This window comes from Capricornis sumatraensis, chromosome 7 (genome assembly GCF_032405125.1).
Source record: "Capricornis sumatraensis isolate serow.1 chromosome 7, serow.2, whole genome shotgun sequence".
In the NCBI taxonomy this organism is placed as follows: Eukaryota; Metazoa; Chordata; class Mammalia; order Artiodactyla; family Bovidae; genus Capricornis; species Capricornis sumatraensis.
In genome coordinates this window covers 97,139,295-97,167,013 of record NC_091075.1, presented here as the reverse complement: position 1 = coordinate 97,167,013, position 27,719 = coordinate 97,139,295, and the positions used below count along the sequence as shown (strand labels likewise).

The 27,719-nt window shown below is 38.4% G+C and overlaps 1 protein-coding gene across 1 annotated transcript in view; it reads left to right on the top strand.

Moving 5' to 3' along the window:
• Window positions 1-27,719, top strand: part of ANTXR2 (ANTXR cell adhesion molecule 2) — a 166,379-nt gene that overhangs the window by 40,229 nt on the left and 98,431 nt on the right. The window contains exons 8-11 of the mRNA XM_068975726.1: window positions 2,960-3,020; window positions 5,107-5,205; window positions 7,379-7,448; window positions 20,338-20,416. Coding sequence (XP_068831827.1) covers window positions 2,960-3,020; window positions 5,107-5,205; window positions 7,379-7,448; window positions 20,338-20,416 — 309 coding nt within the window. The remainder of the gene's footprint in view (window positions 1-2,959; window positions 3,021-5,106; window positions 5,206-7,378; window positions 7,449-20,337; window positions 20,417-27,719) is intronic.

Here is a 27,719-nt window from a genome sequence, read left to right as displayed (position 1 = left end):
AAAAATTCCATGTATCCATGTTTACAGAGTTCACTGAACTATTGAAAGTATTCTGATGGTCTAAATGGTGCAAATAACATATCAAAATTGTATGCAACCAGTTAGAAACAACAGAAAATAAATAATTATAATTTGTAAGGCTGAATGCTCTTGTTCCCCCTGTAGTTTTATTCCAAACAACTCAGAAGAGGGGGATTACTTGGATTTTCACTTTCTTGTGATAATGTGTTTCAGGCTTTTTACCTTCCATTTTTACAGTAATTTTGTTTATTTGTAATTGTGCTGGGTCTTCTTTGCCACACGAGTGCTTTCTCTAGTCGCAGTGAACAGAGGCAATCTGTTGTGGTGTGCGGGCTTCTCATCGTATGGCTTCTCCTGTTGGGGAGCATGGTCTCTAGGCGCTAGGGCTTCAGTAGTTGCAGAACTTGGTCTCAGTGGTTGCAGCCTGCAGACTCTAGAGCACAGGCTCAGTAGCTGTAACCACCGGCTCAGTTGCTGCACGGCATGCGGACTCTTCCCAGACCAGGGTTCAAACCCCTGTCCCCTGTATTGGGAAGTCCTATCATATGTTTCAAAGGAGACATTCAAAACAAATATATTTTAAATAGGACAGAAAGTTTTGATAATGAGAAAGGACTATGAATGTTATTATAGAGATTAAATATATAAAACCATCTTTAGGCATTTCACAATTTGGGACAATGAGCTGAAACATAGACCTTTTACACAAAGTAACAGAATTTAGAATTCTATATCTTTGGGCCTCTTTTTTTATTATAGATTTTTTAAATGATTTATAAACACAGGTCTTGCAGACAGTCTTGGGTATACCATCAACTTCTCTGCCCAGACCTCTCCCCACTGGAAGGTCACACTTTTACCTCCAACCCAATCTGTGCCCTGTAGGCTCAACTGTCGGTTAAAAACCTTTAATAAACCTGTGGTTCACAAATACAGAAGGGAAAGAAACTAAGAAAAACAGTAACAGAGGGAAAGACCTCCCTCAGGAAGATGTGTAGGCAGAGACATTATTTTCCAACATTGGCATCTCATTTATGTAAAAACATAAATTCACTTTATTCTGCTTTATCTTAGTCCTTTTATGATTGCTGATTTGCTTACTAGACATTTTTAATATTCTCATTAATCAGTACATTTGGTCTTTATTCTCTAAGCTTTTTTTTTTTTGGTTGTACTGTGAGTACAAAACAATGCGGTACTCCTGGAAGGCTTGCACAGTATGAGATCCCATTTCTGTGCTCTCAGAGTTTGTGTTCTAATAGAGGGAGTGATTCAACACTCAAAACATTTTTCTGTAATGCTGATAAAGTTGTGCCTAAAATAACTAGAATAGTAAAAAGATTATCAGCTCTAAGATCAGTCAGTCTTCTCAATAGGATTTAGTTTCAAATAAATTCTTTCAAGAATTGTTGCCAGCTAAAATAGATTTGGGGGGTTTATACTTTCCTTTGACCTTCCATTTTCGTGGCTCAGTTCTCACTTTTATCTCAGACTGGTCAAACCTAGAGCAATAATGCACCTATTTTGTTAACTGGAACCTTTTTAGCTTCTTACTCTTTTGGCAAAACTTTTGTATTCCGTTCCCTTCAGAGTCTTGTTATCTGAATTATGTCAAACGGTTTAAAGATGTTAGTGATTTGAGATTCTTTCTTTCCAAGAGGGCACATTAACTTTTGACAGTGATCCTCAATTCTTACATGAACAAAGGTGATTGCTCTTCAAAGGAGTGAGTGTTGATTATTGGAGATAGAATAGCAGACCAAGAGTTGTTGAGGCCCTGACAATCTTTGGGTGACAGTGGAATCTCTTTGGTCCTTTCTGAGTTTAAATAGATCTCACTCGAATTTCTCAGTTACAGTAGTTTACTCCTCAACCACTATGTGAAAAGTGGATTCTCTGGGAAATGATCCTAAAAAAGTACAAATGTACCCTCTTTCAGAGGGGCATATTCAGCAACAAAAATTCCATGATTTGACCAGCTGATTATTAGAGTCTGACAATTTATATTTCTACTGTTATTAAAGAAAGCAGGGAAAGCATGTCTATATCCTGCCCCAGTCCTTCCTTCCTGTTTTAGTTATGAGCAGGAGATGCTAGAAACTACTGTACATCGTCTGTCCTTAACTTCCAGCAAGAAAGGAATGTCTTTCAAAGATCATCTGGAACTTGTCTGCCTTTGCTAATGCAGTGCAGAGCAGTTCTAAAAATAAAGACGGGATTGTTGAGTCCATGAGGAGCAGCTTATTTCATCATTGTTGTTTTTCACTTGTAGCCTTGTGCCTTGTATGGTGGTTTCTGTCTCTCAGAACATGCTAAGAAGAGCTGTTCTGTTCCTGTGCTCTGGGAATGCTAGAGTAGAGAGTCTGTGCTTTTGAGAATAATATTTGGCTCATACAAGGGGCCTGTGTTCTGCAAGTGCAATGTTTGATGCATATCAGGAGGATTAGCATCCACGGCAATTGAGGCAGAGAAATTGAATAGAAATGCCAGAGTCAAATAAGGAAGTGTTTATTTATTGATATTATGTTGAATCTTTTAATAGAAAATGTTAAATTAGCATAATTAAATAGAAGGTCTGATTTTGCTATCTTGTTTTTGCTTGGTGGGAAAGTTAGCATTGATTTTATGGCTATGGAGAAATCTTAGTTATCTTTTCATATCCAAGGCTCCCAGACTTTGAAGCAACAACTCCTTTTATCTGTGCTTATCTGTATTTATTCTAATCAAATAAGCATTCCTACTGAATATAGTCTTGAAATATATACTAAAAGGTGACACAGAAATTTCATAAGAGCTTGGTAGCTGTATATGTGGCTAATAAATTTTCTCTGCCATTTATTGTAAAGGGAGGACTGTAGATTATTAGTAATCTTATGATTCATTTTACATATTATGGTTTAGTTACATATCTTGGTCTTCTTTTTTATTTCCTTTTTAGATACTAGCTCAGTCATGCACTGAAATCCTGGAATTGCGGCCCTCAAGTGTCTGTGTGGGGCGTAAGTAGTTAGAATTTTAAAAATACCTTGTAAGAAATTGTACTTTTTTTCCTAGTTAAAATATATGGTTTGAAACTCATGTTGGAAAGAGAATAGCAAAATTAATTTTTTGGCATCTTTTTCTGCAAGAATTTTTAAATAATTCCTTGAAATATTTCTATTTTAAATTCAAATTTTTAAGATTGGAGTGTTATTTTAAATAATGAACATATTGTGTGACAGGCTTTTAAAATCTTCTGTATATTTAGTTCATGTTTGAGACCTTTCTTATGACAAGTAAAATAAAATAGGAAATTTTCCCTTTTATCTGATTATACAAATAGGCGTGTATCTGTAGACTTTGAGCTCCATGCTTTGATGACCTGGCCAAAGTACGTCCCTGCCAGCTCACGGTGGAAGGCAGGAAAGAAGCAGGTGGCTTGATCAGCTGGTGCTGAAAAACAGACTCAGGTTTTAGCACTTTCAAGCCATCCAACCCAAAGAGAGTGGGATTCTCTGTGGCCTATATAATTTCTTCAAGTTTTAACCTGGAGTTCCTTTTAACCCAACTTTTGTTTCAAAAGTTAAATGTTGGGCCTGGGGCCTCCCACCTGCTGGACATGGGAGGAAGTTCTACACCTTTTACGATTCTGTGTTCTTAGTCGCTCAGTCGTGTCCGACTCTGCGACCCCATGGACTGTAGCCTGCCAAGCTCCTCTGTCCATGGGAATTCTCCAGGCAAGAATACTGGAGTGGGTAGCCATGCCCTCCTCTAGGGGACCTTTCCAACCCAGGGACTGAACCCAGGTCTCCTGCGTTTCAGGCTGATTCTTTACCGGCTGAGCCACTAGGGAAGCCCAAGAACACTGGAGTGGTTAGCCTATCTCTTCTCCAGGGGATTGACATATAAATCAAACCAGGGACTCCTGCATTGCAGGCATCTTTTAGACCCACCCTTCATTAATGATTATTGAGATGTTTAAGAGGAATAGTGCATTTGAACATTTTAGAATGGATGGTGTTCTTTGCATTTATAATTTGGCCTAATCCTTACAACACCACTATTCAGCAGTTTTATAATCCTGGATTCACAGATGGGGAAACTGAGACAGAAATATATTCAGTAGTTGCTATTAGTAAATGTCCTGTTAGATTCTCGTCTGTCTGACTTCAAAAGCGCATGTTCTTTTTCTGAGTCACATTTTACATTTCACTTGCACTTTATTGTAACTTATAAGAACATTCTTTACATTCAGTAACACACTGAGTGGAGAGTGGCATGGCAGCATTTTCTTCCACAGTTAATTATTAGATATGTGTTAGATTATCTTGGGTAGGGGGTCTCTGAAGAGGATTGAAAGTTAATTACTATTAAAAGAGTTGACATATCTTCTTGCAGCTGAACAGCAAAGATATAAACATTTAAACTTTTCTTCTAGCATATTATTTCACTCTCTAACACTTAGTGACTGCTCCTCTTACACAGAGTATGAGTCAAATCAACTTCTTTTACTAATTGGCCACAGATTATTATTAGTCCAAAATGCCTGACTTTTGATGAGTTACAAGTCTGTATGCAACAGAAATTAAAAGTAGGATTAGATATGTGAAGAAGCTGTTTAAAGAAGAATCTCTGTATGTGGTGTCATAGGTTAAAGAAAATATAACACACAACTGTTCTAAGAACCAGGTAAAATGAGGCTTTAACTTCACATTCTCATACCTCAGTACCTAAGACAAGAGGAAAACAAAGGGTTTTCTTTCCTACAGATATTTTCCTCAGGATAGAATTTGGGCCAGTTTGTACAGTATCTGTCTGGGATGACTGTTGTGCTTCAATTCTATTGGTCAATTACACTTCAATTCTTTTTGGTTATTATTGGAAAACACTTTGTTCAAAATGTAAAATAATGCATCTCTACCTGGCAGTGAAGGGCATCTCCACCGTAATTCCTTGGAAGGTCTAAGAAAACTAGTAAGACCATGTCTTTTGTTATTAGTTGGCCGAATAGTATTAAAAAATTCTTTGCAGCTTGTCAAGTGATGCTTTTTGTTGTTGTTTTTGTAAAGTAGCATTTACATTTTTTATTCTTCCTTTTACTTCTAGAGGAATTTCAAGTTGTTTTGAATGGAAGAGGATTCAACCTGGGGAGTCGGAATGGCAGTGTTCTCTGTACTTACACTGTAAATGAAACATACACCATGAGTATGTCTCCATAATTTCAGTATTGCTTTAATATCTGTGCAGTATTTCAGCATGAAGTATTTTTCTCAGCTGAAACCAACAGTGCTATATTTTTTTAATCAGTAAAGGAAGGAAGTGCAATAATAATGCAAGTAGTAATAATAGTTAATTAATAGTTATTTAATAATGGCAATAGTTGTTCATAACTTATTAAATGCTGGACCATATCTGAAGTATCCTCATTATACAAATTATGGCTTTGTGGCTGAAAGAGTTGTATAACTTATCTGTGATTACATAACTAATAGTGGGCAGAGCTGAGTTGAGCCCAGTTTTCTTGACTGTACTCTGTATGGACTATACCCACCCCCTGATTTAACTGTCTCTTTCTCCACATTTGTTTCTTGTCACTCTTGCTTGAAAATCTACCAATCTTGGACTACTCTACTACTTATTATCTCATTTTATTGTCACTTGCTGTCTTTGTCTAATTTGCAAATAAGTTGTCAGCCAGTTTCCTGAGGACAGACTTCTTGCCTTAAAGATATGTCTCTAATGTCTCCCTGGTACAGTATTTGTTGATAATTACCATATTTAAGGAATTAAATTTCACTTTGCATAGCTTGACTTTCAAAAAAGCAGATGAGTGCAATATTTTTAATCTTTATTCTGAGAAAAACTTCTCCTGTTTAAATAAATAGATCTTAATATTCTGGGCTTTTGGGGTCTCTTTTAAGACTTTTCTCCTCGTTGGTGATTATATTGTCTTCTAAAATTTTATACTGTAAGGCAGATGCTGCAATTCTGAACTCTGGTAGAGATATTTTTTGAAAGGATCATCTACAATTTTGTTGTTTATCTGATTGTTATAAACTGTCTGCTTAGCACAGCTTTTTCTGTATGCAAAGTAACTGCTTAATATGTTTGTTGAATTAAAGTGTTAAGGGTCTCAGCATGGTAAATGACATCATTAATTCCTATCTTTTCTATTAAAATCATCATTTTGGTAAGGAAAGGCAATAATATTTGTAAAGAACTCGCTTGTTAGTAGGTTCTACAACTGAAGAGGAAAAATTATTTTAGTATTTTTATTTAGTAGTCATCTGTATCTAAGCATTAACTTTACCTATCTTCTTTTGATTATGAGTTGGAGTTTATTATAATAGAAACATATTTTATGGTTAGCTATATAGGTTTAAATTTATTAAAATAAATCTCAAATAAATTGAGTCAGATTGTATTTTCATCATTTGCATTCTAAGATTATCTATCTGATCATGTAGCTTTTCTGCATATTTATAGTCTAGATAATTTTTCTCATATCTATTAAAATTGCAAGGCAACTTGAATATTCTATAAAATGTATTTGTATATTATTTGTTGTTGTTTAGTTGCTAAGTCGCATCTGACTGTTTTGCAACCCCATGAACTATAGCCCATCAGGCTCCTCTGTCTGTGGAATTTTCCAGGCAAGAGTACCAAAGTGGGTTGCCATTCCCTTATCCAGAGGATCTTCAGGGGCTCCAGAGATCAAACCCTCATCTCCTGCTTTGGCAGGTGTATTCTTTATCACTGAGCCACCTAGGAAGCCTGTTTATATGTTATCAGTTTCGGTTCAGTCACTTAGTCGTGTCCGATTCCTTGCGACCCCATGAATCGCAGCACGCCAGGCCTCCCTGTCCATCACCAACTCCTGGAGTTCACTCAGACTCGCGTTCACCGAGTCAGTGATGCCATCCAGCCATCTCATCCTCGGTCATCCCCTTCTTCTCCTAGACCCAATTATTTTATTAAGCTCTTGAAATAAATTTATTATCCTCTGGATATTTATCTTCTTTATCATTTTAAAATTCTGCTTTTAAAATATATATCATTTTTTCTTGAATATCTTATATATTGACAAAGTTGAGGGAGAAAAGGTGATAATTTTATAGTATCTACAAACTATATGTGAACATTATATAAAAAATCATAATTTGTGACTTACCAGTACTGTATATCAATAAGGCATATAATCTCTATTTTCCATTCTGTGTTCCTTCTTTCTTTAGATGAGTATCTTTTTGTTTTTTTCAGGCTGATGTATCTAATGCCTCACACTTGAACACTGATTGCTGTATCTCTTCATATCATTAATAAAACTGCATGAGATACATAAAGCCCTTTATTAATTTAATGGCATCTTATTTTCTAGATGTAAAGCCAGTAAGTGTGGAACAGAATTCTATGCTTTGTCCTGCTCCTACCCTGCATGAAGTTGGAGAGTAAGTGCTTCATTAAAATATTTAAAAACCTTTTAGCTACAAATTGTAAGGAAATTGTGACCCAATACACAGCAGTTCTTTTATCTATTGTTGATATACAGATTGAACATGGAATAGTAAAAGCTAGGCAAATCACTCTGGTTAGTACTTTATACGTTTCTTAGTAGATTTGAAATTGGTAAAGTCTGTTTTATCTTGTTTCTTAAATATTGATTAAAAGACTCTATAAATATTTATCTGGGTAGGTTGGAGATCTATCGTTAGAGTCTTTAAGTAGTAAAGCCATGGCCAGTGTTTTGAATTTTAGTGTATTGGATTTACACACACACACAAATTTCAAAAGTGGGATTTTGACTAATTACTGTAGTATTTAAATATTAAGATTGAAGAGTAAAAGGAATGTGGCTCAATAAGGCACAACTTAAACTAGGAAATATTTGTTCTTTAAGTTGTGTCCCAGTCCTATTAAGGTCTATATTTTTATGTTCTTTGGTGTGGCAATAAACCATGATACCTGGATAAACTAAAAGCTATTTAGTTTAGAGGATGGGCTATTATTTGAGTCACCTAAAATACACAGATAATTTTATCAGTAACTTAATATTTCCATCTATGACTTTTCCCTCTGCTCTCTTTATTGTGCAGAAAATGACCGTGAATATTTCACATGTTCTCTTGTTTAACAGTAGTGGATGCAATATATTTAGGATAATGAATAGGATAAAGTTCAGAGAGGGAGCATTGTATTTTCCTTTGTGGAACCTAAGAAAATTATTTTAGAAGTTTGAAGTTGACTTGAGCACTTGAATTATGTGGATGCTTAAATATGCAGGATATCTATTGGACATTGGTTCTGGTCAACTGATACCACTATCAGCTTTCTATTTTAAATTGGTTATAAAGGGCTGTATAACTTATAAAAGCAAGACTATCAGAATCTTTTTTCTTTCTATAAAAAAGTATTTCTTTTCTTTGTCATATAATAATTTAGCATTATTGGTAACGTGCTTATATCAAATTAGACTGCCTTGGGATTTAAGGCCTGTCCATTTTACATTGAGCTATCTTTACCCCAAGGGCACAGTGGGGCTCAATGTCTTTCTGAACAATATTGTCCTGTATTAACAATGGTAAATCTATTGACTTAAAGTTTGGTCTTATTTTATTGAATCTGTGACTCCATGTTGATTCCCCTGATGGTTCCCTCAATCTGCATTCAGAGCTGTCTTCTCTGTCTTAGTCATTGGCAGCTCCATCCTTGTTGTTGTTCAGGTTAAAAAAAAAAACAAACAAACTTTGAGTCATTATTGATCTCTTTTATGTAGGCCATCAGCAAATCTCAGCTCTGGTTTCAAAATATATTCAGAATCCAGTCCTTCCCCACCACCTCCACTGATACATCCTAAACCAAGCCGCTGTCAGTTCTTGCTTAGGTTATTAGCCCCTCAGATACTCTTTCTGCTTCTGTCTTTGGCAAAAGTGATTCTATTAAAACAGATCAATCTATATCACCCCTTCACTTATCCTTGAGAATGAGTTCTCCATTACACTGAAGGTGTAGTCACTGCGGTCAGTGTTCTGCAAGGTTCTACAGCATCTGGCCCTTGCTGCATCTCTGACTTTATCCTCTTTCGCCCCTTCTGTTATGGGCACACTGGCCTCTTTGCTCTTCGTTAACCATGTGAGCTTACTCCCACTCCAGCATCTTCTACACTTGCTGTTCTCTCTGCTTAAGAGGCTCTTCCCCTCTTGTCTCACTTGCTCAGCTTCTTCAAGTTTTGTTCATATGTCGTCTTCTCAGTAAGCCCTTCCCAGTTTCCCTATTTAATCATAGAGTCTACTCCCTCCTTTGGGTCTATTGCTGCTGCTGCTGCTAAGTCACTTCAGTCGTGTCCGACTCTGTGTGACCCCATAGACGGCAGCCCACCAGGCTCCCCTGTCCCTGGGATTCTTCAGGCAAGAACACTGGAGTGGGTTGCCATTTCTTTCTCCAGTGCATGGAAGTGAAAAGTGAAAGTGAAGTCGCTCAGTGGTGTCCGACTCTTAGCGACCCCACGGACCACAGCCTACCAGGCTCCTCCATCCGTGCTTTGAGTCTAACACTATTTCCTTTTCTTGGTTTACTTTTTCTCCAAAGCATTTGTTTGTTTGTTATTGTGTCTCCTTCCTGCTAGAATGAATTTGTTTTGTTTCTTGCTGGACATGGTGCTGGACACATAATAGATTTGTGAAATATTTGTTACATGTTTCTCAAACGTTTTGATTCATTATTTATATATGGACTAAAATAGTGCATTTGGTTACTGGGTATTTTAGGTAGGAGAAGGATGATCAGAATTCTGTTTTGGGGGTCATACCATTTAAGAGAGCAGAAAACTAAGTTGGATTTTTCATAGTAATGACTAGTAAGGTAAGACAGCTTACTTTCTTCTCCAAAGTACTTATAAAATGCAAAATGCCTGTTCTCTCCAACACTGAATTCGTTTTCTGTAGAACTTGCCTTGGGGCACAATCCCCTTTTGAATAGGCTGCCATACATACTGCCTGAATATTTTAGTGATTTGTAGACAAATCCTCTTCTCAGCTTGCTTGTGGGTGAAATATTAATGTCAAAAGCCAGACAAATGATGGTTTCTTGTGTCTGATATTTATTATGTCTTATATGATTTTTTAAAAATACCAGACACAAGAAATCATCATTTGTTCGGCTTTGGGTGTTAATATTTCACCTACAAGCTAGCTGAGAGTGTTTTGGAAGGAGATCTGTCTAAAATAATTTTGCTTCTCCTCTTTTTTGTATCAAGTACATGATACCACTGAGGCAAAATCGAAGATTTTGTTACTGTGTTGGACATTTGGCGACATCATTATGTGTTCCACTAAGTACTTTGCAAGTCATTTGGACCTTTCCTCTGCCTTGCATTTCCTTCAGATACTTTTGTAGGTGATGAGACCTCTTATGAGATTGGATTAAAATCAACACCGCTGAAACAGTTTAGCCTTGTAAGGTGACTGATGCTTACTATGTTTGTCTAATTAGCTTTTGGCTAAGGATTGAAACCCATTAAGTCGCTAGTTAGTCTGTGTTTCAAATAAACACATCTGGCCCAACAATGAAGAAGGTTTTTCCTGTGTGAGAGTGCCAGATGTGGTGATGGTTCCCCCTGTTCTCTCGCTTAAATAATTAACAGCATGCTGGTGAAGTAACCCTAGACAGACAGCCTCAAAGCCAGATGCACAGTCTCAGAGCTGGAGCCACGGACATGTGCCTCATCTCATTAGAGTGCTCGCTCAGTCCCTTTCTTATCTTTATGTTACTTCCTGAAATACATTTTCTTTGAGGATGATCCCTTTAAAAATCCAGAGCTCATGAATTTTGGTTTGAAAGAGGCTTCACATGAAGATGTTTTTTTGGAGATGGGAATTAAGAACGCAGCAGGGTAGCTACGACATAAGTTTGCGTTTGGAAATTGATGTCAGAGAGAATCCCATGCACAGAGGAGCTTGGTGGGCTTACGGTCCATGGGGTCGCAACTGATGTGACTTAGCATGCATGTACAGCATGTCATGGAGAAACCAAAAGTTAAAGCTATCTGGGCAAATCTTATCTGGGTATATCATTGCTTAGTATTGCTGGAATGGGTCTTTGGAGTCCTTTCTTTGAGGAGATATCTATGGATTACATTTCTTTATTTGGTAGAGAATTTTACACCAAAATGCACAGATTTTTAGTCATTAAACAGAAAGAATGTAAACGAGGTAGTTCTTTTCTATTTTTTTTCCATTGGACACAATTTAATTTAAAAAAATGTCCTATGGTTAAACACATTATCTTACCTAGAAAGATGTATAGATTGGAAGGTGGTTTCTGTCAGTGGTTTATTTGTACCAAAATGTCTTAAGTAGGAAGGACTCTGTGAAGCCCTGCAGATCCCACCCTTTTGAGGGCAGTTGCCTTTCGAGTGGAATGTGCAGGTGTCACCATTCTCGTGAAATGGGCTTATTTGCTGACCCTTGTTTGGTGAGACATCAACAATAGCACAGCTGCTCTGCACTAGTTGAGATCTCAAACCTGCAATTTGGCAAGAAGAACAGAGCAAATTGGGTAAATATACATAAACACATTGTGAAGAAAGAAAAACAGAACAGAATGAACCAGAGCCTTATCCTACAGCTTGTTTGATAGAGATGATTTAAGGAGGCATATGGTATAGTTAAATGTGCTTTCAAAAACATTGGCCAGAATCTTCTGGCAAATATGAAATAAATATCTCAATCAGATGAAACTGATAGTATTAGTTCTCTTAAAAGGCTGTGCGGAAAGACAGTTGACAGAGTGTTTTGAGTAAGAGGAGGTGGGACATGAGTGTATGTGGAGAATTTCAAGCAGCTGATACTGAAGGATCACGGAGATGCATGTGTGGCAGACTTGGGGTTAGAGCCTGACTTGGTGATAGAATCTTCTTTTCCTCAGTGTTGTTATTTTTTCAGTATAATTAATTTTGCCTGGAATAAAATTGATTCTATTTCTCTTTCCTGGTTTTACAAATTCTGCCTTTAGCCTAGCTTCTTACATGAACAGTTCTAATATATTTGTATGGTTAGGTGAATTTCATCTTGTCAGGTTTTTTTTTTTTTTCTTTTTTTAAAGAGGGAGACTTGACATAATTTTTTAATAAGAAAAATTCTTTAAAAAGCACTCCAAAACTGAGGTGATGAACTGGTCCTCAACAGGTGATGGGGCGGATGAGGCTGCTTTGCTGCACTGGTTTCCCACTTCCTCCCTTGTTCAGGGTCCAATCAGAGCAGTGCCGTAGCTGCAGGGCCCCTCCTGAGCTCATGGTTAGACCGAGGACCTGCATTGTGTGACCTGTGAACCTGGCCACCTTGGCCATGGTTGTTTTCAGTAAGTGTGCTGAGTCACTTTAGTTGTGTTCAACTCTTTGAGACCCATGGACTGTATGTAGCCCACCAGGCTCCTCTGTCCATGGGATTCTCCAGGCAAGAATACTGTAGGGGGTTGCCATTCCCTTCTCCAGGGCATCTTCCCAACCCAGGGATTGAACCCATGTCTCCTGCATTGCAGGAGGAATCTTTATCAGCTGAGCCACCAGGGAAGCCCATGGTTGAGTGCTTCCAAATAACAAGCTGGTTCTGAGCAAAGCCGTGGCCTGAGATGAACTCCTTATAGTAGGGGACCAGAGGATGGCGCATGCCCAGAAGCATCCACAGCACTCAGACCCCATAGCAGACATTCTAGATGTGAATGTGTCCATCAGTGGGTTTCCTTCCAGTTGCCAGGACATTGGCCTGCCAGAGACACCAAGCTACAGCCTTGACAGCCTCTTGCGCTGAATGTCTGTAGGGGAACTCAGCCACTCATTCCAAGAGCACTAGGCCACATGGTGGTCAAATTTTGTACGTTTTTATTACATATGTTATTGTTGTTTTTAGTCACTAAGTCATATCTGACTCTTTTGTGACTGCATGAACTGTAACTAATGCTGCAGTAAACATCAAGGTGCATAAATCTTCTGAGTTAGTGTTTTTGTATTCTTTAGATAAATACCCAGAAGTGGAATAACTGGATTTTACGGTAGTTCCATTCTTAACTTTTTCAAAAACCTCCGTACTGTTTTTCAAAGTAGCTGCACCAATTTACATTCCTAACAAGAGTGGAATACACCATGACTTTCTTAACTGATCTTCTACTGTAGAAATTATTACTCTTCCAACCATTCATCTACAATGCAACACATGTGATATTTGTAAAACACAATTATGACCAGATTTCTACCTGTCTTAGAAGTTCATAAGACTAATCCCAAATATCTAAATATAGCATCTTGGGTTCTTCATGATCCTTATCCTATTCTCCTTTTCAGCCTCAAACCATATATTTTCACTGTCATATTCTGTGTTGCTGCCATACTGAATAGCTTTTTAGTTCCTTGACTATTCTGTGCCTTTCTTATCTTCTAGCTTGTCAAATAGTGCTCCGTCTTCTTAGATTCCTTTCTAATCTCCTTTCCTAACTAATTCTTGATCATTCTTTAGGATTCATCATAGAGATGACTTCCTGCAGGAAACCTTTCTTGATGCCCTCATGCAAGGCTGAGTTAGTTGTATTTCCTACCTTGTGCTCTAGTGCCTTTCTGCTGGTTCCTATTTTAGTTAATATCACATTCTACTGAAATTGTTTTATTTGACTTCTTTTCAGTTACATTGTAATTCTGTGTTTTACTTGTTTTTGCAACTCTATTACCAAGCATGGCTTTGCTTGGCCTATTGTAGGTAATTTATAAATATTAGAGCAATAGACTGATTGAGTGATTGATTGAACTTCTTGGCAGACATTCAGAAACCAATTTGGAATGTAGTTTTAAGTGTTAAGTCCAAGCACACAGTCAACACAGTTGTAATGTTGGGTTTTGTCAAGATAACATTTTGTAACAGGAAGGAAATAGCTCTGAAAAATTTCTTTAAATAAACTTGCATGATATTATATTCTAGGCATTTTTCAAACAATTTCGCTTTCTCTATTTTTATATGGAAGTAAGGGGAAGAGAAATTCTTTAAATAAAAAAGTATTGGGCAATTATCTCATTGCTGCAATACATTCTTCAGTATTATCTATGTTGCTTTTTAACTTGGTATAAGAGTATCTTGATATTCTGAATAATTTTTTTGACAAGTGTTGATGTTACAGTAATTTATAGAGTATCTGTTGTGTTCTAAGCACTGTGTTGGACATTTTGTGGACATTATTTTATCAAGCTTTTTCCTCCCAAACTCTGAAGTAGGTACAAGTATCCCCATTTTACAGATTGAGGAATGCAATATTGAGAGTATAGTGACTAGGGTTCAAACCTAGAACTCCTGATTCCCCAACATGTGGGCAGAATCTATCCTCTTTTTCAATTTTATTTTATTCTTGGGACAAATAAAGATGAATTCTTGACTCACCTCTCACTGATGTGTGGAATTACATAAAAACAATGACTTTAATACATTTCTGTCCATAATAAAGTTTCTGTAACTGAGAGTATGAGTTCTACTGTTCTAAACATTACTAACCAGCAACAGAGGTTATATAGCAATCAGAATGAGAAATCCATAAATTCTAGCAGAATTACATAAAATATGACAAAACATGATATGCATATATTGGAGTCTTGGGGCAAAGAAAGGTTAAGGTATTGAGTTTGGGTTAAAGGATGAGGTGGCTTTATCAATCTGTGTGCCATCAATGTAGGAGCAGAACTTTGGACAAAGGTATCAACTCAACAGTGCCATTCAGTTCAGTCGCTCAGTTACATCTGAATCTTTGAGACCTCATGAATTGCAGCACTCCAGGCTTCCCTGTCCATCACCAGCTCCTGAAGCTTGCTCAAACTCATGTCTATCGGGTTGATGATACCATCCAACCATCTCATCCTCTGTTGTCCCCTTCTTCTGCCTTCAATCTTTCCCAGCATCAGGGTCTTTTCCAATGAGTCAGTTCTTCGTATCAGGTGGCTGAAATATTGGAGTTTCAGCTTCAGCATCAGTCCTTCCAATGAATATTCAGGACTGATTTCCTTTAGGTTTGACTGGTTTGATCAAACAGTGCCATTATCATACCAATAATCTCAAAATATTTTTCTAAAGAAACAACGAAATCTAAAAGCAGAAATAACTTTTAGAGTATGTTTTTCATGCTTGCAATATTTCTGAAAAAAACTACCAGCAAATATATACCCATATAAAAGTATATAGATATATTCACAAATAAGTATTTTATATAGTAACTGTTAGTTGCTCAGTCATGTCTGACTCTTTGCGACCACATGTAATATAGCCCTGGCAGGCTCCTTTGTCCATGAGATTCTCTAGGCAAAAATACTGGAGTGGGTTGCCATTTCCTTCTTCATTATATAGTCAATGCTGATGTAATTAACCACGAGACATAATATGAATGTTGTAAAACGTTGAAGGAGTGACACAAAATTTTGCCAGTGAGCAAAAATTAGATATCAGACCCTAAAGCATTTATCAAGGATTAAGGTAATGTGCAATAGAAGTGAAAGCATTTGACTACAGAGTCAAGAGAAGTCCAGTTTGGGGCAGGTTACCTTTTTAAGCTTTATGTTCCTTATTTGGAAAATGCAGGTAATGGTACAGCCTCCCTCAGTGGATTGTTGTGAGAATTAAATGAGAAGATGAGTTAATGTGTTGGGTTGACAGCTGATGGTGAACAACGTCAGATTCAAGATCTCCGAAGATTTACCTTTGGGGCCAGGGACGAGGCTTGATCACTCAAGAGCTTTTGTATAGCAGAGTTTTATTAAAGTATAAAAAGGGACATAGAAAGCTTCTTATATAGACATCGAAAGGGCGATGGAGAGTGTCCCCCTTGCTAGTTTCAGTTCAGTTCAGTTCAGTCACTCAGTCGTGTCCGACTCTTTTCGACCCCATGAATTGCAGCACGCCAGGCCTCCCTGTCCAACACCAACTTTTGGAGCTCACTCAGACTCACGTCCATCGAGTCGGTGATGCCATCCAGCCGTCTCATCCTCGGTCGTCCCCTTCTCCTCCTGCCCCCAATCCCTCCCAGCATCAGAGTCTTTTCCAATGAGTCAACTCTTCGCATGAGGTGGCCAAAGTACTGGAGTTTCAGCTTTAGCATCATTCCTTCCAAAGAAATCCCAGGGCTGATCTCCTTCAGAATGGACTGGTTGGATCTCCTTGCAGTCCAAGGGACTCGCAAGAGTCTTCTCCAACACCACACTTCAAAAGCATCAATTCTTCAGTGCTCAGCTTTCTTCACAGTCCAACTCTCACATCCATACATGACCACTGGAAAAACCATAGCCTTGACTAGATGGACCTTTGTTGGGAAAGTAATGTCTCTGCTTTTCAATATGCTATCTAGTTTGATCATAACTTTTCTTCCAAGGAGTAAGCGTCTTTTAATTTCATGGCTGCAATCACCATCTGCAGTGATTTTGGAGCCCCTCAAAATAAAGTCTGACACTGTTTCTACTGTTTCCCCATCTATTTGCCATGAAGTGATGGGACCAGATGCCATGATCTTCATTTTCTGAATGTTGAGCTTTAAGCCAACTTTTTCACTCTCTTTCAGTTTCATCAACAGAAAGTGAAATTGTCTAACTCAGTGAAACTAAGCCATGCCCATGGGGCCACCCAAGACAGGCGGGTCATGGTGGAGAGGTCTGACAAAATGTGGCCCACTGGAGAACGGAATGGCAAACCACTTCAGTATTCTTGCCTTGAAAACCCCATGAACAGTATGAAAAAGCAAAATGATAGGATACTGAAAGAGGAACTCCCCAGGTCAGTAGGTGCCCAATATGCTACTGGAGATCAGTGGAGAAATAACTCCAGAAAGAATGAAGGGATGGAGTCAAAGCAAAAACAATACCCAGTTGTGGATGTGACTGATGATAGAAGCAAGGTCTGATGCTGTAAAGAGCAATATTGCATAGGAACCTGGAATGTCAGGTCCATGAATCAAGGCAAATTGGAAGTGGTCAAACAAGAGATGTCAAGAGTGAACATCGACATTCTAGGAATCAGCGAACTAAAATGGACTGGAACGGGTGAATTTAACTCAGATGACCATTATATCTACTACTGCGAGCAGGAATCCCTTAGAAGAAATGAAGTAGTTGCTCCCAGTCGCTGCCCTGGCCTCAGGTGTGGGGTTGCTCCTTCCTGCTGCCGCCCTTGGCCTCAGGTGCTGCCCCTGGCCTTGGATGAGGGGTAGCTCCTCTTGGCCATTCCTGCGCTGTCACAGCCTGGCACTCTAGGCCGCTGGACATGGAACAACAGACTGGTTCCAAATAGGAAAAGGAGTGTGTCAAGGCTGTATATTGTCACCCTGCTTATTTAACTTATATGCAGAGTACATCATGAGAAACACTGGACTGGAAGAAGCACAAGCTGGAATCAAGATTGCCGGGAGAAATATCAATAACCTCAGATATGCAGATGACACCACTCTTATGGCAGAAAGTGAAGAGGAACTAAAAAGCCTCTTGATGAAAGTGAAAGAGGAGAGTGAAAAAGTTGGCTTAAAGCTCAACATTCAGAAAACAAAGATCATGGCATCCGGTCCCATCACTTCATGGGAAATAGATGGGGAAACAATGGAAACAGTGTCAGACTTTATTTTTTTGGGCTCCAAAATCACTGCAGATGGTGATTGCAGCCATGAAATTAAAAGACGCTTACTCCTTGGAAGAAAAGTTATAACCAACCTAGACAGCATATTCAAAAGCAGAGACATTACTTTGCCAACTAAGGTTTGTTTAGTCAAGGCTATGGTTTTTCCAGTAGTCATGTATGAGTGTGAGAGTTGGACTGTAAAGAAGGCTGAGCGCCAAAGAATTGATGCTTTTGAAGTGTGGTGTTGGAGAAGACTCTTGAGAGTCCCTTGGACTGCAAGGAGATCCAACCAGTCCATTCTGAAGGAGATCAGCCCTGGGATTTCTTTGGAAGGAATGATGCTAAAGTTGAAACTCCAGTACTTTGGCCACCTTATGCAAAGAGTTGACTCATTGGAAAAGACTCTGATGCTGGGAGGGATTGGAGGTAGGAGGAGAAGGGGATGACAGAGGATGAGATGGCTGGATGGCATTACTGACTCGATGGATGCGACTCTGAGTGAACTCCAGGAGCTGGTGATGGACAGGGAGGCCTGGCGTGCTGCAGTTCATGGGGTCACAAAGAGTCGGACATGACTGAGTGACTGAACTGAACTCAACTTTGTTAATTAGAGAACTAGTTCATGTCTGGTGAGTTCTACCTGCCAGATTATAAACAATTTATGTCAATGTCTACTGAGCCCTTCAAAGTTGAATCAATAAGATTATCTGCAACAGTCACACAGTGTTATGACTCAAATAAATCTTCCCCAAAATCAAAACCATGCCTTCTGTGTCATATGCTTTCTGGTGCATGCTTTAGAGTGGAGGAATTAAGATCTAGGAAACATTATTTTTGGATTCAACTATGCTTAGTCTTCAAAAAACCAAAACAAAACAAGGCACTCAATTCTGCAGAATAAGCAAGTAATTTTAAGTTTACCTTCTTAAATAAGCCACTTCTCATTCTGTGTTGGGAGTTCATAGAAGTTCAGTAACATTGACATAAACACCCTAAGTTCTTGCTTGTTTCTGGATTTAGTTAAACATATTTTTTAAAACAAGATGTTTTGAAGGGAATAATTTACAGGGAGTATTTTTAATAGGAGTTATCCTGAATTTTGAAGAAGAGTTTAGCTAGAAGTTTGCTAGTTTTATCTTCCCTGGAGACTCTAGCACTGTAAAAACCCAAGCTACATATCACACTGAGAGAATAATGAAAAAGAAAAACCCAATAAGAACTTTCATTTCTTCAAGCCTCAGTGGTATAATGGAAAGAACTCGAAATTTGTAAGAATCCTGTCTTTACTACTTTGGACAAGGTAATTAGCATTTTGGGGCCTTATGTACCTCAGCTATAAAACTGTGAATCTCCTTACTTTAAGAGTTACAAGAATTAAATGAGATAATATCATAAAATGCCCAGGATAGCATCTGGCAGGAACTGAATAATATTTGTCATCTCTGGAATCATTATTGAAAATCTTACCAGTGGCTTGAGATTGCTTCTGTTTTATTCTGTCTATAACTAATAATGTTTGACACACAATTCAAGGCCTAGAGTAGAACTCTAATAAATTTAGTAAGATTCTACTAATCCAAAGTAATTAAGGCAAAGTTTCTGGCTATTAATTCTTAGAATTTAGAATATTTTGTGAACACTGGGGCATGGTTGTGGTATAGAAGCTAGATTAACAAAATGTTGCCTATTTCACTTTAATAAATGGATAGCTTTGTTTTCTTGGTATATTGATTATTATAGACAGTATACTTTGTAAACTCTTTTGGAAAAGAGCTGTTTCCTTTAAAATTTCCTTGTCACTATTCCCCCTTTGATGTCTTCTTGTGGTGGTTTAGTAGCTAAGTTCTGTCTGGCTCTTGCGACCCCATGGACTTTAACACACCAGGCTTCTTTGTCCATGGGATTTCTAAGACAAGAATACTGGAATGGGTTGCCATCTTCTTAAAGCTATGGAAAAAAAAATTACCAACTGATCCCAATTAATGAATTACTATAATAAAACTTGAATTAATGGAATTTTAATTATTTTTAATTATATTATAATTTGAAATCATATTTTCAAAATGAGAGCTGTATTTTACTTTCAGTAGTTCTCAGCAATGGACAAAAATTTTTCTCTCTTTTCTCTGCCTTTTCCAGGATATGTTAAAATCTTGGGTATTTGCAACAAATGCCTACAGATATTTAAGCGTATTATTTTTTTCCATTCAGCTTATCTCTGTCTTTCATTATCACTTTCTCTGTATTTTATCTTTGAATGGCTGGTTATTTTTGTATTCTTAAACAAAGATCTTATAATAATTGTACTATCTACAGACAGGGAAAAGCGAAATGGGATGGAACGATTCTTCTCCTTTTTAAAAAGATTTTTGTGAATCTGAAAAATCTCAGCATTTTTCTGCATTAAGGAATTCTTCTAAATTAAATTTTTGTCTGAAAAATAGCATTTTTAAACTAAAAGGACAACCATAGGAATTTTTTATGTTTCTATTTACATTAGTGCCTCTTTTAGAAACAATTGAATCACTTAAGGAATTTGCCTCTAGCTACTGAGTAAGAACTGGAACTAAGAAAGAAAAAAGCTAAGATAACTGATCAGGCACTTGACTTTTAAAGTAGACTTTCTGGTTACTTTTGAATTATTTAAAGAAAGAAAAATCTCCCACAAAGCTCTACTTTTTAATTCATTGTTAATTATTGTTTCTTCATTTTCTTTCAGAACTCTTCATGTTTCAGTGAGTTTTAATGAAGGAAAGTCTGTCATCTCGAGTTCACTAATAGTCACAGCCACAGAATGTGTAAGTCACAGTTTGCACGAAGTTACCTTTTAAAAATAACTCTACCCAGAAATAATGTATGGTCTTTCAGTGTTGCTGCATACTACAATAAAGTACAAACAGTGACACTGAAGACCATTACAAGAAAACACTTGCACTTGTAGATTGTTTTGCATTTTCCTTTAGTTTCATTTTAAAGGGGATTTTAAGAGAGTATACGTTGTGTTTTGATATTTATAAAATTGGAAAGTCGTATCAGAATAAGTTAGGAGAATGATTTCCAAATGAAGCTATTTTTTTAATTAAAACAATAATTATAAAGAAAGTAATGTCTTCTGTTAATGAAGGTTGCATTGTAGTATCTAAGACATTTATCATGTTTTTGAAATTATTAGTGCATCTTAATGAGTGAGCTTATTATTTTGTCCATTTTAATGTTGGTATTTTCTCATGAGTAAGGAATTTGATTTTGAAAGATTGATAATATCTTGGCTTGAAACTATATTGAAGTTATAATTTAATTGAGGTGATAGTTTTGTATCATAGATAATAGTGGACCTAAAATGCAGTATTTTGATATGTAAACTCCATTGATAAGACAGTATTTTCCTTAATTTTTTGATTTGTCTTGATATTAGATTGTTAAACATGAAAACACAAAGCATTAAAAGGAACTGATCACATGGCTATTAGTCTTATAATTGCGTTTTCTGTATAAAAAATAAATCAGAGCAAAAAAAAAAATAATAATTCCTGCCCTTCAAAAGACCAAAATCCCAAACCTAAACATTGTCCCACATCTCATGATTTCATGAGATGGTTTTACATTTTGATCTTTTACTTTGAGAGACATCCTTCCTCCAGGAAAAAAAAAAAGGCAACTCAATATTATCTGTATAGAGATTGTTTATTTCTTCTTGTAAGAAAGCATCATAGGGAAAACAGCATCCATATGGACTCTTGGGTCATTATTGAATTCCCTGGATACCTCTTTTTTAACACTTGTTTTCATTTTTTAATTTTAAAAATAGCTAGGCCCTCCTCCCACTCAACCTCTGCCTTTTCATCTTCAATTCATGTTGCAATTTGTAGATTTTGTGGATGTTGCAGTTTGTATGTTTTCTGGTCCCTCAGGATGTGGTTGAGATTACAAACATTTGTGGTTTATGGTTTCTCAGTGTTCCCTCACTGAAATGGCATTCTTTCTCCATCCCTCCTATTCTGCACCTCCAGCTGGTTTTTTTTTTTTTTTTTTTTTTAACCTCTCTTCCACTCAAGTGTGGTTATAGGATCTTTATCTGGATCCTATAACCATACACCATTGCCCTGTGCAGGGATGCTGAAGTTATATGACCCATTTGGAATTTATAGCTTGTATGCTTCCTATGCTTCCTAGAAAGAGGAAGTCTTTCTAGGTCTTGCTTGTTTTCAAGGGAGTCAAGATCATGGCATCTGGTCCCATCACTTCATGGCAAATAGATGGGGAAAGAGTGGAAACAGTGACAGACTTTATTGTTTTGGGCTCCAAAATCACTGCAGATGGTGACTGCAGCCATGAAATTAAAAGACACTTACTCCTTCGAAGAAAAGTTATGACTAACCTGCTGCTGCTGCTGCTAAGTCGCTTCAGTTGTGTCCGACCCTGTGCGACCCCGTAGACGGCAGCCCACCAGGCTCTGCTGTCCCTGGGATTCTCCAGGCAAGAACACTGTAGTGGGTTGCCATTTCCTTCTCCAGTGCATGAAAGTGAAAAGTGAAAGTGAAGTCACTCAGTCTAGACAGCATATTAAAAAGCAGAGACATTACTTTGCCAACCAATGTCTGCCTAGTCAAGGCTATGGTTTTTCCAGTAGTCATGTATAGATGTGAGAGTTGGACTATAAAGAAAGATGAGCACTGAAGAATTGATGCTTTTGAACTGTGGTACTGGAGAAGACTCTTGAGAGTCCCTTGGACAGCAAGGAGATCCAACCAGTCCATCCTAAAGGAAATCAGTCCTGAACATTCATTGGAAGGACTGATGCTGAAGCTGAAACCCCAATCCTTTGGCCACCTGATGCAAAGAACTGACTCATTGGAAAAGACCCTGATGCTGGGAAAGATTGAAGGTGGGAGGAGAAGGGGACAACAGAGGATGAGATGGTTGGATGGCATCACCAACTCAATGGGCATGAATTTGAGTAAATTCCAGGAGTTGGCAATGGACAGGGAGGCCTGGTGTACTGCAGTCCATGGGGTCGCAAAGAGCTGGACATGACTGAGCGACTGAACTGAATGTGACTAGGGGTGGTTTAACAGTAAGGTGATTTCAGAAAAAAGGGACATTAGTTGTGTCAAAGATGGAGAGAGAGTGTGGGGACATGTCGTAATATTAAACAAGGGATCTCAGTCATTTCCATTGAGAAGAGATTTGAGCGAAGACTTGAGGAAGGTGAGGGACTAAGCCTTGAAGACCATGTAAGGGAAGAGTGTTTATGCGGAGGGAGCAGCTAAAACAGAGCCTAAGGTGGGACTGTACCTGGCTGGCTTAAAGAGGAACAGGCAGGCAATGTGCAGGGTAAAGGCAGCTAGGGGAGGAGGAGGCTTGAGATGGGTAGAAGAGAGTAGAGGGAGGGGAGAGATCATAGTGGGTTTTATAAGTCATTATAAGGACTTGAGTTGTTCTTCTGAATGAAACAGGGAGACACTGAAAGGTGACATGGTTGTTGTTGTTGTTTAATGCCAAGTCTTTCTGAGTCTTTGTGACCCCATGGACTGAAGCACGGCAGGCTGCCCCATCCCTCACCATCTCCTGGAGTTTGGCCAAGTTTATGTCCATTGAATCAATGATACCATCCAACCATCTCATCCTCTGTCACCGTCTTCTCCTTTTGCCTTCCATCTTTCCCAGCATCAGGTTCTTCTCTAGTGAGTCAGCTGTTTGCATCAGGTGGCCAAAGTATTGGAACTTCAGCTTCAATGTCAGTCCTTCCAAAGAATATTCAGGATTGATTTCCTTTAGGATTGACTGATTTGATCTTGCTGTCCAAGGGACTCTCAAGTCTTCTCCAGCATCACAGTTCAAAAACATCAATTCTTTGGCACTCTGCCTTCTTTATGATCCAACTCTCACATCCGTACGTGCCTACTGGAAAGACCATAGCTTCGATTATATGGACCTTTGTTGTCAAAGTGATGTCTTTGCTTTTTAATACACTCGGTTTGTCATAGCTTTCCTTCCAAGAAGTAATCATCTTCAAATTTCATGGCTGAAGTCACCATCCATGGTGATGACATGGTATGACAGTGTTTTAAAAGGATTATTACCCACCAGGGTTCTTGGCCTCCTTCATCAATGGAAATTGATCAGAGGCTAGACAAGAAATTCAGGCAAGGTTTTATTGGGGCCCTTGTTGCAGCAAGGGGGAACGAGAACAAACAACAAGTTCCTCTGCTTTCCTGATTGCTGGGCAGGGAGTTTGTCCCTTTTATGGGATGAGGGTAGTGGTGTGTCCAGGGGTTGGGCCAGCGGGGTGGCTTAGGTGGTTGCCCACCCCTTAGGTGGTGTTGTATGCAGGGGGCATAGGCAGTACCCTGCTTCTGTTCCAACTCTAAAGAAGTGGCAGTTCGGTTTTTTGGTCTCTTTGTATCTTTTGCCCAAAATTTGCCCTAACGGTGCATGCACACAGTTATTTTTAGTCCCTTACAGTTTCTTTGTATTTTGTTGTTGGAGGAGAGGCTTGCTGCTGCTGCCAAGTCACTTCAGTCGTGTCTGACTCTGTGCAACCCCATAGACAGCAGCCCACCAGGCTCTGCCGTCCCTGGGATTCTCCAGGCAAGAACACTGGAGTGGGTTGCCATTTCCTTCTCTAGTGCACGAAAGTGAAAAGTGAAAGTGAAGTTGCTCAGTTGTGTCCTGACTCTTAGTGACCCCATGGACTGCAGCCCGCCAGGCTCCTCCATCCATGGGATTTTCCAGGCAAGAGTACTGGAATGGGGTGCCATCGCCTTCTCCAGAGGAGAGGCTTAGGTACAAGCATTGCAGCACTGTGCAGCAGAGGGTCTTGGACTCCATGTCTTATGGGTGGAGTAAAAACAGTGGAAGGAAAGCTTGGAAATAGAACATTTAGATCAGATTATCAACAACCTGGAAAAAAAAAAGCTTGGAGTTCATCCTACAAGTCTGTGGCTCCTCAGCTTGAGTGCACAGAGATGTCAGTATTAAAAATGAGTAAAGGAAAGAAAATCTTCTATGTTCATGAGAGCTTAACTCTGTAGAGACAAAGTTTAGAGAGTTTTTTCTTTCTAGTTTTATTAATATAATTGACATATAGCACTGTATAAATTTAAGATGTACAACATAACTATTTACTTACATAACCATGGGATGTTTCTTTTTTATTCAAGCTCAGATATGTCTGGTTTTGTTGTTACTAAGTCATGTCCAACTCTTTGCAACCCCACAGACTTCAGCACACCAGGCTCCCCTGTCCTTCATTCTCTCCCAGAGTTTGCTCATATTCATGTCCATTGAGTCAGTAATGCTATCTAACCATCTCATCCTCTGCTGCCCTCTTCTTCTTGTGGATGGCAGTAATATTACCATTTTATTGATATGGAAACTGAGACTGGAGCTGATGAGAAAGGACCAGTGGATGTGTGCACTGTATCTCTATTCAGAATAGAAGAGGACAGTGGGTAACATTATGATATAATAAATAGTGGGCATTGTATTTATGTGATACCTAGCCTTTCAGACATATTTGGATATGATAATTAGGGAATGTTTTGAAATATTCAGATATTGTTAATTAGGTTAGTAATCTTATTCATTCTAGGATGATGTCTTTGGCTCTTAATAGGCATTTGAAAGTCACACCAAATAAAATACCATTTCCTTAGCAGTTGATTAATCCTTGTGGAAATCCCACAAATAAAGAATCCCCTCTGTTCTCCAGGAGCATCTGGGCTCGGTCCTACTAAGGCACTTATGTCACTGGTTTGTAATTTCCTGTTTACTTCTCTGCCTCTCTCTGCAGTCTGTGGCTTGCTCACTGCCTCCCTTTTGGTGCCTGGTGCTTACACAAGGCAGGTGCTCCAAAATTATTTGTTAAAGGAATGAATGACTGTACCTATATATTTGAAGTGGGGATACTAAGGTTTAGATTTAAGAGATTTAACCTTAGGGTCTGAGGAGGGCTTAGACTTAGGCTGTCTGTTTTCTCTCTCTCTCTCTCTTTTTTTTTTTTTTTTAATTTTGGCCATGAACAGGGAGCATGTGGGATTTTAGTTCCCTGACTAGGGATCAAACCCGTGTCCCCTGCTTTGGAAGCACAGAGTCTTAACTATCGGACGGCCAGGGAAGCCCTCAGGGAGTCCATTCTCTTCATTTGTCTCAGAAGGTCTCCTAAATGTGTCTCTGTTTTTAAAAATGCAGTGAGAAATATTTGTTCTCCCCTTTGGAACCACTGCTCTTCTGATTCTTTTAGAATAATATATTAAGAATGTATTTTCTGAGCAAGAGATGTGTTCCAGACACTGTGCTAAGCCTTGCACATGTGCTCAGCACTTTATGATTTACTTCTCACCACTGAAGAGAAGGCTGTTATTATGATCTTAATTTTACAGATGAGAAAACTTAGGAACACAGAGAGCCACCTCCAATCTTTAGTGCCCATATATGCAAACACAGTAGAAGGTGCTTCCTCTCATAAGTGGATCTAACTCTCAGTAGGGTACACACAGCTTGATGTGCAGAATATTAAATGATTTCAGCCTTCACTGCCCCCAAGAAAGGGGAGACTGGGAGCCTGGAGACTCTGGAGGTTAAATTATTTGCTCAGTTTCATAGTCGAGTAAATGCTAGAAGTGAGAATTGAACCTGTCTGTCTGCCCCTGTTGCACAATCTTCCATTCATTACCAGGTCCTGATCTGATTTATGTAAGATAAAGGTTGGCAATTTTTTTTTTTTTTTTGGTAAAAGGTCAGATTTGGTGGCAATACAGTTGTACTACTCAACTCTTCCATTAGCGCAAAGGCAGCTATAGATATATAAACAAATGGGCATGGCTATGTTCAACCAACTATGTACACTAACCTTTGAATTTCATGTAATATATTTTTCTTTCAATTTTTCCAGCTATATAGTAATGTAAAAATATTTGTTTTAGCTTGCTAGGTATCTTATGAAGTTGATGAGCTGATTTGGCCTGATACAGAATATTTCAAAAGAATCCAGTAAATGAAATCATCACCCTGATGACTCTTTTGTTTCTTTCCCAAGCTCTGAACTCATGGAAATGAAGTTGTGGAGATCTAGTTCCCCTTTTCTGTTTCTGTTTTATTCTAATGTGGTTGCTGTGATTAATTATTTTCTAGATAGATTACAACATGCTAGTCACAAAGTTTTGAAATTTTTGAGTGATTCATCTTTTCTTGTAGTTATTTTGCAAGTACAGTAGCAACTCTGATTTGCTTTTATACTTCTTTAATGACTAGAATTTCACATCTGTTTGGCAGAATAAAGTTTTTCATTGTTCCTTATAGCTTGCTTTGAATGAAGAAAAGGAAATTAGATGCAGATAAAGTTCAAAGGCTGAATGCGTCCAGGACAACTAGAAAATATATTCCTTTTACCCCCAAATCAAGCTCAGGATTCTGTCCCCAACTGAAACTTTAAAAAAGTTTTGGCTTCACAGCCTTGACCAGTACCTAATTTAGTTAGTTAGTGTTTGTCACTTAGTTGTGTTCAACTCTTTGTGACCCAATGGACTGTAGTCAGCCAGGCTCCTCTCTTCATGGAATTCTCCAGGCAAGAATACTGGAGTGGATTGCCATAATTTCTGCAGGGGATCTTCCCAACCCAGCGATCAAACCTGGGTCTCCTGCACGGCAAATGGATTTCTTACCATCTGAGCCACCAGGGAAGCCCCAAGGTACTGAGTCTCCTCAGCTAACTTGTCTTTGTAGACATCTCAAAATGCTACATGTTCAGAACTATAGTTAGGAAGAATTGATCCAACAGATGGCCACTTGGAAGGTCATCCAACACATTTGTTAGGTATTGACCCAAACAACACAACAACCCAATTCTCTGTGTAATAAAGAGGATTCCTGCTTTCCAGAAATTTGTGTTTCATTAGTTTCTTCAGTTGCTTCAGGTCCCCTCAGATTCTCTTTTCCAGCCAAAAGTTGTCTTTTCTTGTTCTTGCAAGAAGCCGCTCGTTAGACCCCCGCTTCTTCCTGGGCTTTCTTATTCTTCCCCAGGAGGTCCTCTGAGAACCCCGGTGCAGGCTAGTTCCTTCTTTGCCCTGTTTTTATTGTACCATCTTTCCATCCTCCTCA